The sequence below is a fragment of the Lemur catta genome, chromosome 1 (genome assembly GCF_020740605.2).
Source record: "Lemur catta isolate mLemCat1 chromosome 1, mLemCat1.pri, whole genome shotgun sequence".
In the NCBI taxonomy this organism is placed as follows: Eukaryota; Metazoa; Chordata; class Mammalia; order Primates; family Lemuridae; genus Lemur; species Lemur catta.
Window position 1 is genome coordinate 230719257 of NC_059128.1, and position 14833 is coordinate 230734089.

The window sequence follows — 14833 nt, forward strand, 5'->3', positions numbered from 1 at the left end:
ATAAACGCACATGGCTTCTGAAAAGGGGCTGTACAAAAAATAAAGGGAATACAAGAGAGATTTGGGGCAGACCGGTTGGAAGGCAACAGAGGCCCGGCTGCTGTCCTGAGCCGCTCCAGGAATCTTTGAAATATTTGTAAACTATTCAGGGAGACTGGAGGAGGAGGAGGAATGAGAGCATGGCATGAGAAGGAATAACCCAATGTTACGGGAATTTTAGTGAAGGCCAAAAGTGGTTCCTGGGGGAATTCTGGACATGTGGGTCTAATAATCAATTTAGTCCAAACGTGCTGTGCAACTTAGGGGAAATAATTTTGTCACTCTGTGTCTAAAAATACTGAAGAGTAAAAGAAAAAGAAAAAGAAAAAGAAAGAGCTACCCAAAGGATATAACATTTAAAAAAGAAATAAGATGGTCTAGACGTTGAATTACAATGAGGAGTTGGAAAGGGAAATTAGACAGGAATATGAAAGAGGATGTCAGGAGGAGAAGAAGAGAGAAAAATGAGAGAACAAGATGTAAAGGGAGGAGAAAGTAACAAAGAGACATGGTAAACTCACCAGGAACGAGAAAAACAGGGCAGTAGCAGAGAGGAAGTGCCAGATGTCATGGTCATCGAAGAAATCCAGCAGGACACATTCGCGGTTCTTCTCCCGGGATTCGGCTGGGGTTCCCTGGAGGAAGGTGAGGAGGACATCGGCAGGATTTCCAGAATTCAATTGTTTAGGGCATTGAACATCCCGAAAGCTACAACAACGCTGATAGATGGCTGGTTCAAAAAGTTAGCTTCCAAGAAAATATACGTCCACACAAAAACTTGCACACAAATGTTCACAGCAGCATCATTCATTATGGCCAAAGAGTGGAAACAACCCAAATGTCCATCAACTGATGAATGGATTGATAAAGTGTGGTATTACTATATCCACACATTGGAATATTGTTCAGCAATAGAGGGACATGAAGTACTGACACGTGCTACAACATAGTTGAACCTAGGAAACATTATGCTAAATGAAAAAAGCCAGACTCAAAGGCCACATATTGTGTGCTTCCATTTATATTAAATGTCCAGAATAGGCAAATCTATAGAGATAAAATGTAGATTAGTAGTTGAGTAGGGATAAAGGGTTAGGGAGAAATGAGGAGTGACTGCTAATGTGTAGGAGGTTTCTTTCTGGGGTGACAAAAGTGTTCTAAAATCTATTGTGGTGATTGTCATGATGAAGAACTAAGAATTCTTCCCCGTTGTGCCTCAGATATATTCCTATTAGCACTCGGTTTTGCTATCTATGAAATGAAATGAATGTAATAATACCCACACCTGGGTCTTTGTTGATAGATGGTGATTACGAGAAAGGCAGAGAAGATACACACTAATCAGGGATTTCGCACAAGTTAACCATCCACTGGGACCAGGGTCATAATACAACACGTAATGAAGATCAAATCTGCAACATATATAGGGCTCACAATTTTTTTTTTTTTTTTTTTAGGTAGAATCTCACCCAGGCTAGAGTGCAGTGACATCATCATAGCTCACTGCAACCTCCAACTCCTGGGCTCAAATGATCCTCCTGCCTCAGCTTCCTGAGTACCTGGGACAACAGGAGTGCACCACCATGTCTGGCTAATTTTTCTATTTTTTTTTTTTTATTTTTATTTTTTGTAGAGATGGGGTCTTGCTCTTGCTTAGGCTAGTCTGGACCTCCTGACCTCAAGCAATCCTCCCACCTGGGCCTCCCAAAGTGCTAGGATTACAGGCGTGAGCCATCGTGCCCAGCCTGGGCTTATAAATTTATGAAGTGCTACCCTGGGGGTGACAACCACATGCCAGTTATTATGGATTTATATGTGGCTATTCAAAACCATCCCTTTTAGAGAAAGCTTTCACTTTAGAGAAAGTAAAAAGGATAACAAGAAGAAAGGCACACATTAAGAGAGGGAAGTAGAAAGTTAAAAAAGGCAAGGCGGAGAAAGCTGCTTTTTGGACAAGAAAACTGTCCTCTTACCTCCCAGCTGCTGAGATTCTGGAAGAAAAAATACAGGGCAGCAGCCCACACCACAGCGGTGGCCACGATGCAGAAGAGCGGGACCGGGAGGACCTTCTCGGAGCTGCGAAGCTGTCGGGTGAGAAGCAGATGCTGCCAAGCTGGCCCCGCCACCTGCGGGAGGGTTGGGAGGGCCGAGGCACAGTGGGCTCCCCGCGCCCAGGCTTACCTTCATGATGATGTAAAAGGCCAGGTACAGCAGCAGGTTGCAGATGAAGATGCCCAGCATGTAGGAAGCAAAGTCCCTGGGGCGGTATATCAATCCGAAGAGGGCGCTGGGGACACAGGGGGAACGTTGGCAGCCGTGAAGGTGGATTTGTAACCTTGTTGGCTTTTTTACTCCCCTATCCCCATTTGCAGGAGGGAGAAGGATCATTAAACAAAACCACTTTAACATATAAGTAACTTTCAATTTATCACAAGAACATTCATGCCTAAAGACTATGGAAAATTCTCCTAAGTGAATGTACTGTAAACAATCATCTTTGCTCTGGTTGAAAAGGAGGGTTTTCCCCACATCCTTCAGTTTTTCATTATTCTAAGGAACACTGCAATGAATAAATGAATGCCTTTAGACATATTGGGCTTATTTTTTTCATTTACTATTAGTTCCTTATGATTACTAGAAGTAGAATTATGTCCATACTTGGCTTGATACATATTACCAAATTTTTGCTAGCTGTCCATAGTTTTAAAATTAATACTGAAGTTTATTTTCGTTGGGGTTTAACTTAATTTTGTTCCAATTTCTATTCAGTTGTAACAAACCCTTTATTACATAACTCTTCCTTATCTTCTTGTTTTGAAACTGTTTTTAACAAATATATTAATACATCCACACATGTATTAAGAAATATCTCTGTCTACCTCTATAGCTCATTGGGTCTCTGTCCTTTCCAGTCTGACTCACTGATTTATATTTCCAATTTGTAGTTTTGGATCAGTGCCTCACTGTTTTATTATTGTTTTATAATATGTTAGGTTATCTGGTTAGGCTAGCCTGTAATATCCCATATGGTAGTCACATGTAGCTATTTAAGTTTAAATTAATTAAAAATTTAAAAACCTGAAATTCTAGTTTCCCAGTCACACTAGCCACATTTCAAGTTCTCAATATCCATGTGATAATGGTTATTGCATTAGACAGTGGAGTGTGGAACATTTACATCATTCTGGAAAGTTCTATTGGTTAATGCTGGGCTAGTCACTATACCCCTCTGTCCTTCCTTCCTTCCATTGCTCTTCTTTTTCAGAGATCTTTGAAAATTTTGTCTAACAAGGCAAATAAATTTTAGAACGACATCCTACTAACTTAATTACAATTCTAATTTTAAATTTATATATTAACTTGAGAAAGGATGTCTTTGCCATAGTTAATCTTCCCACCCAGGGCCTGACATCTCTCTTCATTTGGTTTTCCTTTGTGTCTCCTAATAAGGTAATCAAGTTTTCTACAGAAAGATTCTGCACATCTCTCAAAATTTTTTTTTCTTTTTTTTTTTTCCACTGCCACAGCCCCAGATGTCTCAAAATTTATCCCTAAGTATTTTAAGTGTAAAGCTGTTATTAATGGACCTTCTTTTTGTTCATTTTGAACTCTAACCGACTTTGTTCTGTGCAATATAACAAATTTTCTCCTCTTAGATTCTGAAATCTTCAGTTTACCAAATACTCTTGTAGAACTTTCACTCAGATTCACCAATTATTAGCATTTTGCCACATTTGCTTTAGCTTTATCTCTCTCTCTCTCTACGCACACATGAATACATGTATACATACATCTCCGTATGTGTCTATATGGTATACACATATATATGGTATATACACATTTTTCTTCTTTAGGACCATCTCAATAACATTCATATTAAATCACTCCATGTCTTTATGGAGCAACTGAGAGGGAGGTGACGCTCTATGGGATAGACACAGTGTGTCATTGCACCTCCTTCATTCCTGTAGGCCCTGGTGTCCCCCAGAGCTGTCGAGGAGGAGAAAGGCCATTTGCCTTGTCTTATGAACAGATTGTGGGTTTGGTTTTGATCATGTGAGAGGCAGATACAAGCCAGGTGATTCAGAGCCCCTGGGGTCATAGTCATCGGTTTTCATTACCAAGAAGTTGGTCCCTTTTCTCCTGCCAGCGCCCTGAGTCACCAGACAGTGCATTCTGCTCCTGGAAGGTTAGTTGAGAGGGAAGGAAAAAACCAGGAAAAAGACTTGCTCTCTCTCACACACATACACATTTAGTAAGAAAGAAATCTCTACAGAATAGAATGCCTACTGGGTAACCTTTATGGATAGTTCTACAAAAGAGTTTAAAACCTTGCGTTTTTGGAACAATTGGTATAACACCTATCTATCTATCTATCTCCCTATCCATCCATCCTTCCATCTATCTGATTTATCCACATAGATTTAACAAGTTTTGATGTTTTGCTTGTTAAGCAAATGAACTCTATGCATCAGTTTTTTAAGAGAGGCTGCAATTGATACACAAGAGTGTCCTACTGCCTTCCTTGCAAGAAGAAAAATACCTTTTTTCAAGTCTCTAGTGCAAGCAGTCCTACCTTCTCCTTAATTTCAGATTTCTTCATAACAATGACAGTCAAGGAAAGCTGAACCATGGTGCTACAGACATTAACAAAGATAAATGTGTTTTTGTAAGTCTACTTACAAGGACCAGTTAACCAGATTCCCCACAATGAGCAACACCATTCTATCCTGGAAAAGAGGAAAGAAAACATCACGAGATGCTATACATACGACTTTTCTTTTAACCTACTGTGGTGAACGCATCAACTATGGGAAAACAATTGTCTTCGTGAAAAAACTTTTCTATGGTTCTAAGAGGGCCTTGGCTACGTCCTGACACTACTCCTCTACCAGGACTAAACAGCCAGGCTTCTGACTGCAGACAGACCTGACCCGTTCCCTGTGACAGAAAATGTGGTCAGCAAAGCAGGACTCTGGCTGTTTCTCCCTAGTGTCTAGTGGGCACCCGGACCCACTTCTCAGTGGGGAGGTTGGTGCTGAGTGCTCGTTACTCAGTAGTTAAAGGAATTCTGCCACTGGTGCTATGTAATCGAGGACTGTTTCTCTAGGTTGTCCTACTTGGTAGTCTGTATTGCAACTCTTAGGACTCAGCTGTAGGAAGTTAGTTTTGTACGCATTACTCGGGCTCCAAGGAGGTCCTGCAACTCTCTGTGTCTCTACAAAACACAGTCTTAACACAAAAGTTACTGGGTAGAAGAGAAAATAGAGAGGAAAAGACCATCTTAAATGACAATTATTCTGAAAGAGATTTATTTGCAATCTGTTCCTGTTCGTTTGCATAGTACTTAAAACTTTTAGGTGAGATTTGATCAGACTTTAATTCGCAAAGATACTCATTTACTATTTAAAAGCAGTGGTTCTTTGTCTTTGCAGGTGATCCATCCAATTTGGAGGAAATATTTTCTTTTAAAGAAACATTAATTCACCTATTAGAATGGCCAAAATCCAAAACACTGACAATACCAAATGCTGGCAAGGATGTGGAGCAATAGGAACTCTCATTTATTGCCCGTGGGAAGGCAAAATGATACAGCCACTGTGGAAGACAGTTTGGCAGTTTCTTATAAAATCAGCTATGTGTTTACCATACCATTTAGCACTAGCTCTCCTTAGTATTTGCCCAAATGAGTTGAAAATTTATATCCACACAAAAACCTGCACATGAATCTTATAGCAGCCTTATTCATATCGATAATTACCAAAAGTTGGGAACAACCAGGATGTACCTCAGTAGGTGAATGGGTAAACTGTGGCACATCCAGACAATAGAATATTATTCAGTGCTAAAAAGAAATGAGCTATCAAGCCATGGAAGGAACTCAAATGCATATTACTAAATGAAAGAAGCCAGTCTGTAAAGGCTACGTACTGTATGGTTCCAGTTACATGACATTTAGGAAAAGGCAAAACTGTGGAGACAACAAGATCAGTGGTTGCCAGGGGTTAGGAGGGAAGGAGGGATGAATACGCAGAGCGCACAGAGGATTTTTAGGGCAGTGATACTGTATGATACTATGATGGTGGGTACATATCATTAGATATTCCTCAAAACCCATAGCATGTACAACATCAAGAGTGAACCCTGATGTGCTGTACATTATGGATTGGGTGACAGTGACTTATCAGTGTAGGTTCATCAGGTGTAACCAATGCACCACTCTAGTGTAGAACGTCAATAGTGGGGGAGGCTGTGTGTTGGGGGGGGATGGGGCAGAGGCTATATGGGAAATCTCTGCACCTTCTGCTCAACTTTGCTAGAGAACCTAAAGCTGCTCTAAAATATAAAGTCTATTAAAAAAAAGAAGAAGAAGAAAGCCTGCATCAATTAATGTAAAAAAACAAACGGAAACATGACTCGTCCCTGCTGGTTCACAGAGAAAGCATGCCTAACTCAAAATACTCATACATCATAATGGGCTTTTTAATTCTCCCCTGAATAAAACCCTCCAGCCTCAGCTCCCTCAAGTTTTTAGTGCCTATAGTTCCTGCCCAACCTCTAGAGGGCTAAAAGATTCCCATATTCCTTTATGTAAAAATCCTTCTGATTATAAAGGCTCAGTAGTACTTACTAAATCCCTGTGTACCAGGCCATACTAATAATATCACTGGTTCTGACCAGGGCACTGTGCAAAGGCTGGGGCAGTGGGCTCAGAGGAGGTAAGTAGCCTTCCCAGGTAGCCAGGGAGCTAAGACAGAGCTGGGACCAGGGCCCTGATCTCTGGGCTCAGTGTAGAAGTGTATAATATACTGAAAACTATAAGGGCAAACTTGTAAAAGTATTTTTCAACCATCAAGCAATAACCACAGTTTTAAAAAATATTCTTGCTCATTGTAAAAGTCAAACGATACAGAGATGCATAATGCAGAAGTGTAAGCTCCTAATGAAAGTGACTGCAGTGACCATGTGTCCCAGTTCGCTGGGGATGATCCTGGCTTACTCCGGCTGTCTTGGTGTAATTTTTAATAGTGTGCCCTTTCATTTTCACAAGGGCACTTCTTTGGATGAGTATTTATGGGGATACTCTGTCTCGATCCTCCCCATAGCAATTATCACTATTTAACAGTTGGGTACATATATTTTCTTCTTTATATACCAGCAAATATTTCATTAACAGAAATGGCACCATCCTAGCTTGTGTTTTATGAAAAAGAGAGAGCAACATGCTTCTTCCCCTGCTAACTGGACCTCAGCCACCCTCAGCCATCTGGCCCTCTTGACTTCAGGAGCCTTGAGTGACTGCCCTAAGCCTGCCCCACCTGCAGTTTCCCTACCAAGGAACACAGGAGCACGCACATACCATGTACAGAGGCCGGCTACACTGCTGGACACAGTCCGTGTAGAACACCATAGCTGCCCGCCGGAAAATCCCCAAATCTGCTGATGACACAATCACGTGGTAAGAAGGCTTAGTAAGAAAAAACACAAATACTCTGAAGTGGCCCAAGCTTCTGGCCCAAGTGGGGCCAGGATGATGCCATCTTCACTTCATTAAAATGCATTAGAATGCTTTGCACCTAATAGGCAAGCGATAAATGTTTGCTTTAAAAAATGATATTGTCATGGAAGGGGTGCCATATCCATGCATCACACAGAAGGACAAGCAAGACGGATGCTCCCGATAAGCACTTGCAAGTAACGTGGGGGGTGGTTGGCCCTTATTCTGCCTCCTTCAGCTAAGCTTCCCTGTGTTTACTTTACTCTGATGGGGTTTCCTTTATAGCAGAGATGTTACAGGACCCCTCAAACCCACCTTAAAACATCTGCTCTCCCCAGAGGATGGGACATCTTATCATGTAAAGGTTCAAATCTATATATATATATATTTTTTTGAGACAGAGTCTCACTCTGTTGTCCTGGCTAGAGTGAGTGCCGTGGCGTCAGCCTAGCTCACAGCAACCTCAAACTCCTGGGCTTAAGCGATCCTACTGCCTCAGCCTCCCAAGTAGCTGGGACTACAGGCATGCGCCACCATGCCTGGCTAATTTTTTCTATATATATATATTTTTTAGTTGTCCAGATAATTTTTTTTTATTTCTATTTTTAGTAGAGAAGGGGTCTCACTCAGGCTGGGCTCAAACTCCTGACCTCGAGCGATCCACCCGCCTCGGCCTCCCAGAGGGCTAGGATTACAGGCGTGAGCCACCGCACCCGGCCCAAATCTGTATTTCTTAATGTGGTTTAAATTAGTAAGAATTGAACCAAGGAATCCTGGACTTTACCAAGCATGCTCAGAAAGCCCATCTGTACTAAAACAATAATCAAAGCAATAGAAGTTAAGATGGGGAGAAAAAGACAGGAAAGGTTTTTTAAAATGCAATTTTCAAAAGGACAGTATGAAACGCAATGAGTGTGCATGTTATAAGTTACATGAATGGTGTCAGGGTCAAAGGCGGGGCTGTCCCGTGAGCACATCACATGCAAGTCGGGGTCTGCCCAAGGCAAGCTTTTCAGAGAGTGTGGATCCCAGCTCTGTGAATGCTACTTCTTCTCAAGGTGACCCCTGCGGCTAGTTTAACCAGGAGGGAGAGGCCTGTCCCTCAGCAGCCCAGCAGGCTGGGTTGGAGTGCAGCCTCCCCCTCAGCCTCTCTCCGCTACCCCCTCCCACGGAGGCTTCCCGACCTGCAGAGGGGTGTTTAGGGAGCAGAGCTGGCAGGACAGCCAGGTGGGTCGCTTTGATAAGGAAACGATCTAGAACCCTGAGAAGGTGGCTGAACGTTACCTGGGTCAGACACATCTGAATCAATGGGAAGCAGAGAAGAAATGAGAAAAAAAAAAGATTTGTAACAAAGTAGCCAAAACAGGTAAACTACTGCTCATTTTATTTTTTCTCAAAATGGATGACTGTAATTTTGTTTTCTGATTAGTAAAGCAATGTTTTCTCATCAAAAAGAACACAGAATCTTTTCTGCCTGTCTCAAATATTCAGAAGTTTACTGCTTCTCAAAGAGGAGGCCAGATTACCATGCTGCCCCTTTCGCTGTCTACCCCAGCTACAACTTGGGAATAGTTCCTTTGTGAATAAATCCCCCTCAATCTTTGTGTGTGACATCTCTTCTCTGTTGGGACCCTGAACAAATTATCACACAGTCATAATATACTATGTTAAATTCCTCTTCTTTTAGAAGTTAAAGTAATTTAGTATTGCAAAATTGCATGAGGCAGAGGTGGCATAAATCTAGTAAAAGCTTCTTTCTGTATTTGTGGTCATTACCATTACATGTATCTGCATTCAAGTTTATTTTTCCAACTCTGAGAGAAACCAGAACAACAATGCTCCAAATTATTTTCTTTTTGAAAGTTTAGTTTGACTAACTAAACTTCACTCACCTTCTGTCTGGAGGAGGGGGCATGACCAGAGCAGCACACCAAATGTTCTACCCAATTGGCTAACGTAACCGGGGCATTTGGAGCTCCACTGGCTATGTTCATGCCAGAGGTAAATCTACTGACTGTGCCAAAAGGGAAAACTAGACTGCAAAAATGAACTCTTGTTTTATTCAGTCTTCTAGTCTTAAAGCTACTTGTTTATATAGAATTGCTCTTGGACCTGAGCAAGAGGGGTCCTATATTTTAGAGGGCTCTTATTCCCTCATGAAGGAGGAATCTGCAGGGCAAGGGGACTATTCTTTTGCCTTCTGGACCACATTCAGAATTCCTGGACTCCAGAATTTCCTTCCCAGATGGCTCTGAGCCTGCTCTCAGGCCCTGCATCCTCCTGCCCCCGAACCCCCGGTCTATCTTCCTGAGGGTGGATGGACCACTAGTGCGCACCTCTGGGGCAAGGAAAGTTGTGGCTATTTGTGGGGGATGTGGCTGGACGTTGGATGTTGGGCAAGGATGTCCATTTGCACAACTGTGAGACCTTTTAAAACACAGGACAGAACCAGATGTAGGAAAAAAAGGCAGGGGCTGGGACCAGCTCTCCTGCACAGCTATGTTCTGGAGTATTCTTTTGAGGGACCAAGAATTCTAAATTTGAACCTAGACCTTCTAGGTATATGAATGTATATTATATTTTCATTTTGTTAGTCTGTCTCCTTCCTTCCTTTTCTTTCTTCTTTTGTATATTTAATAGCTTTTTAGTCTGCTTTATAACTTTGAAATTCTTACACATATGGTATGCAGGATTTTATTTGCACTCTTGTTCTGGGCTCTGTAAATATTAGGGGTGGACCTATGTTTACATATAATAATTTGTCTTGAAATATACAAAAGAATATTTAAGTCTGACTTCCTGGGACTTAAAATGATTTGATAAATTTAAATGCTCTAAAACAACTTGAATTTGTTTCCGTGTATGATGAACTGACCAAGAGCAGGTCACGAGCTGATTTTTTTCTTTCTTTTGTTTTTTTGAGACAGGATCTCACTCTGTCACCTGGGCTACAGTGCAGTGACATCATCATAGCTCACTACAACCTCAAATTCCTGGGCTCAATCAATACTCCTGCCTCAGGCTCCCGAGTAGCTGAGACTACAGGTGCACACCACTACACCCAGCTAATATTTTCTATTTTTCAGTAGGGACAGTGTCTCACTCTTGTTCAGGTTGGTCTTGAACCCCCGGCCTCAAGTAATCCTCCCTCCTCAGCCTCTCAGAATGCTAGGATTACAGGTGTGAGCCACCGTGCTGAGCCCACAAGTTGATTTCTGTGGAACACTCAATGCCCCCTGGTAAGTTCACATCGTTAGAGGGAGTTCAGCAGGTGCCCTGCTCTTAAGATTGGCAAGTTGGCCTCAAAAAGTTTCAGCCCTAGAATCTGAAAATATATAATTCATTCTTGACAATCATTTAGGATGGTTAGAAAAATGTTCCTTTTAAGTGCTGCAAACATAAAAATGTTCCTCTAGGTGGAAGTAGTGTTATGATGATCATACCATTCTCCAAATGCACTTTCAAAGTGGTGGATTGTAAAGTGTTTGCAACTAGGAGCTGGAGGTAGGCCTCAGCTGGGAGGTGTGGCAAGCTTAGTTTCTCACCTGAAAATAGAACTTGTGATAATAGCCTTTTGCAATCCTGTAAGGGAGAGGAAGCTCCTGGAGAGAATATATGTAATTAAACAGCACAGGATTCAGAGCACACGACCAGTAACACTTTCATTTAGGATGAGTGAAGGCAAGATCTGGTTTTTCACAGTGTGGTAATCCATGTGTTTAGTATACGGTAACAGGTGACTCACCTATCTTGAAACGACCCATGTAGTAGATCTGCGTGCTGAGGGCCAGAGAGGCCAGAATGTGGATTGCAGAGAAGATGACCCAGAACCACACGTCATTTTTTCCAAACACCTGAGAGTAAAGATGGAAGTTACCTTAATCTGGTGTTTTCCCCAGAGAACTCACTAAAATCGTTCTCTCTCTTATGTAAGGATTCAAAAACTGAGCTGTGTGTGCATTCTGTTCTTTCCCCTTTCTCGGGCGGAACTCACAGGGATCCTACTGCACAGTGGGCAGGACAAAGAATGGGTAACTGGCCAAGTGGAAATGGAGAAGGGAAGAAATAGGGGAGGCAGCTGAACAACGGCAATAGGCCTACAGTTGGGGCTGACGCACTTCAAATAACTGAAAACAGCCCACACTAGTTGCCGTGCACATTTAGAAAGTGGTTTCTGTTCTTTCAAGTCAGTCTCTCCAATCAGGGTATATATCTCTGTTCCAATTTCCCATGAGTCAGGCCCCAGCTTTACATTAAAACTATTCAGGGGTACTTTTATGGGTGCCTAGTACATTATTAAAAACAACCAACACAATAACTAAGTAAAAGTGTGCCATGAATGGATCAATGATGAGAGTGTGTCACAAACGGAGGATTATGGTTAATCCAAACCTGTTCCACCTGAGCTCCAACAAACAAACAAACAACAGACCTCCCAAGGGGGCACTTTTTGAGCACCAGACTGAAGGCAGGGGGAGAGGGACGCACCACTCCGAGGACGGTGAGCATGATGACCACAGCGAAGGAGGCGTAGGCCGAGTAGGCGCTGGCATTGATGTCCGGGTGGCGGGTCTGGTAGAGCTTCAGCATGCAGAGGCCGGCGATCATATACATGAAGGAGGTGTCTGAGGACCCAGAGGAGGAGCCGAGACTGTCAGGACTCAGTAAGCAACAGACAGATGACACTTTCTAGATTTTTCTTCAGCCTCTGATTAGCCCTTCATTCTGTCTATGGACTATGGATTGCTGCTCTCAGGCTGTGTGGAGACCTCCAACATGTAGCCCCTCTACATACATTCTCCAGGCAGAACCCACACACTCCAGTTCCAAACACCCCCAAGGCTATTCCAAATTCACAGAAGGAAAGCATCTGAGTTAACAAGTAACTCCTATGTCACAGAAGAAAAGTATTTTGATATGATAAGGAATTGACTATCCTCACCTTCAGGGTTATTTGCATTTTAAACGCTGGTGTTCAACAATAACAAAAGAATCCCTAATGGTGATAGTTTAGGAAGTGTGACAATAAAATGAGTCCCAGGTGGGTGTAGGAGGTCATTCTCAGCATTCTGGAATATAACCACATTGATCTCTGCACGTACAGAGCTTTATAGCCTAGTGATAGAAAATAGCTAGAAATTAAATGTAGCTTAGCTGCATTAGAACTATGAAAATGCAAATTAAGACAACAATGCAGTGTCCCATATTACTCAACAATTTAAAAAAAATGTAAATGCTTGACAATAACAAATTGTTAGTGATTATGTGGGGAAATGGGAACTCTCATACAGCTAATGAGAGTGGGAATTAATGCTCTGGAGAGAAATTTGTCAATTTTTGGTAAAATGGAAGCTGCACAAACAAGGTGACTCAAAATTCTATGTCTTAGTATCACAGGAGCCTCTCTCACATGTGCACAGAGACATACACAAGGATGCTCGTTGTGGCATTGTCTGTAAAAAATAGCAAAATGTCGGCAACATCTAAACATTGTTCAATGGAAGAACCGATAAATGTGATCTGTTTTTATTATAGAATATGACAACCCTTAAAAATGAATGAACTACCTGTCCTTGATTCATTTTTTTTAAACCGCTGTTCTGGCTTCTCAATAGTGTCCTTGATTCAATATAGATAAACCTTGAAAACATATTGTGAATTGAAAAAAGAAGGTTGCAGAACACTTTGTGATTAATTAATATCAATTTGCTACAAATGTAACAAAATTATAAGAAGCAGCTGGAAGGATAAATACCAAATTAATCACAGTTGTTGTCTCTGGGGAGAGAGGGAGGACATTAAGCTTTGGAAGTGCTTCAAAACAGGACCTCAACTTTATCACAGTGTTTTCTTTCTTAAAAAGCAGATCTATGGCAAATACTGCAAAATGTTGACATTTGTTCATTCTGCATGGTGAATGATATTCTCTGTAGTTTTCTCTATGAAAAATGTTATCTAATTAAAAAGATCAAATGTGGCAGAGGAGTTCTGTGGTGCGCTCAGTTAACAGCCAGAAGCCAGAGCACAAACATAAAATGACCATTTTAAAAATCCTTATCCTTGAGCGGGGAGGTCATTGTTACTTGCCTACTACCTTCAGCTCTTCCCTTTTTTCCTTCTTAACAGCATCTCAGTGCTAACTCAGTATCTACCCCCTTTTCAATTCAGAAGTGCACCCAGCCCCAGCCCCTTTGCTTCAGGAAAGCTAATCCCACTCTTGGCTCCAGGGATGGGTCTGATTGGTCTGAAGGTAATCCCACCTGTTTTGCTGATTGGTGTAGCAATCCAGGCCCAAGCCAACCAGCACTTAGGGAATGATTCAAAAATAGACTCATGACTGTTTAAGCCACTGAGATGTGAGGGGATGTTATCTGGGAGTTTCTCAAAAAGAAGCTTCCTTGCTCTTAAATGAAGACTCCTGGGAAGCCAGCTTGCTGCCTCCTCAGGAATTGTGGGGGGAACTATTAATATAAAGCCAGGACTTTCTGTAGCTACGTTTGCTACCATGAGAGAAGATAGCCCGAGGAAAAAACTAACATACAGGCTGGGCACAAGCAAAGGAATCACAGAGAAATGGGGCCAGAGCCATGAGGTAGATCAACCACAAACTCTTTCTACCTCTGGACTTTCAGATGGTGAGATGATAAATGTCCTTACTATTCAATCCAATCTGAATTGGGTTTTCTATTACTTTCATCCCAAAGCAGTCTAACTGCTCAGTGAGGCCACGTTACACCAGGGGACCTTTCTAGAAGTCTGTTTGTGGATTCTATCTGACTTGTTGCCTAAAGCTTAGCCCATTGCCTGGTTTCAAATCTAGCCATGGGATCATCTTCCAGCATTGAGCATTTTGTAGTCTAAAAGGTGGTCAGAGAGAAAAAGTGGTACAACATGTGGAAACCAAGCTCTGTGGTGAGGTGCTCTCAGATCACTTCAGCTCACATAAAATGCCATTTAATTCTTGCAAGCATGACTTTGGCACTTTGGGGAGGGTCCCAGGATAAGACTCATAACTCAAACCTGTGTAGTAGATGTAAGTTCTAATTACCGAACTGGAAGTTGGAGTAATTGGGGCAGACGTGGTAACAAGCACTGAGCACTCCTTCCATCATCAATGCGATGCCCATAGCATAGAAGAGCCCAAAGTGTTTGGGAATCCCGTACTCCTGAAAAAAGGAGAAAGGTGGTCAATAGAAAGATACTAATTGGGGAATTATCCAGCATGTCACTAATCTGGAAGCCCATGCTTCTGGCCCCATATGGTTCATTGCACATAACATATTATCACACCATCAA

The 14833-nt window shown here is 42.0% G+C and overlaps 1 protein-coding gene across 6 annotated transcripts in view; it reads right to left on the reverse strand.

Moving 5' to 3' along the window:
* SIDT1 (SID1 transmembrane family member 1) overlaps window positions 1–14833 on the reverse strand; it is an 82855-nt gene that overhangs the window by 2209 nt on the left and 65813 nt on the right. For 3 of the 6 annotated variants that reach the window (XM_045540257.1, XM_045540262.1, XM_045540261.1), the window contains 9 exons: window positions 14586–14703; window positions 12026–12162; window positions 11283–11391; window positions 8822–8836; window positions 7400–7476; window positions 4723–4769; window positions 2221–2326; window positions 2013–2123; window positions 561–674 (listed from right to left, as the gene is read on the reverse strand). In XM_045540257.1, the coding sequence (XP_045396213.1) occupies window positions 561–674; window positions 2013–2123; window positions 2221–2326; window positions 4723–4769; window positions 7400–7476; window positions 8822–8836; window positions 11283–11391; window positions 12026–12162; window positions 14586–14703 (834 nt within the window). Of the gene's footprint in view, window positions 1–560; window positions 675–2012; window positions 2124–2220; window positions 2327–4722; window positions 4770–7399; window positions 7480–8821; window positions 8837–11282; window positions 11392–12025; window positions 12163–14585; window positions 14704–14833 lie in introns of all 6 variants that reach the window. The other 3 variants (XM_045540260.1, XM_045540258.1, XM_045540263.1) reach the window with 3 other exon arrangements.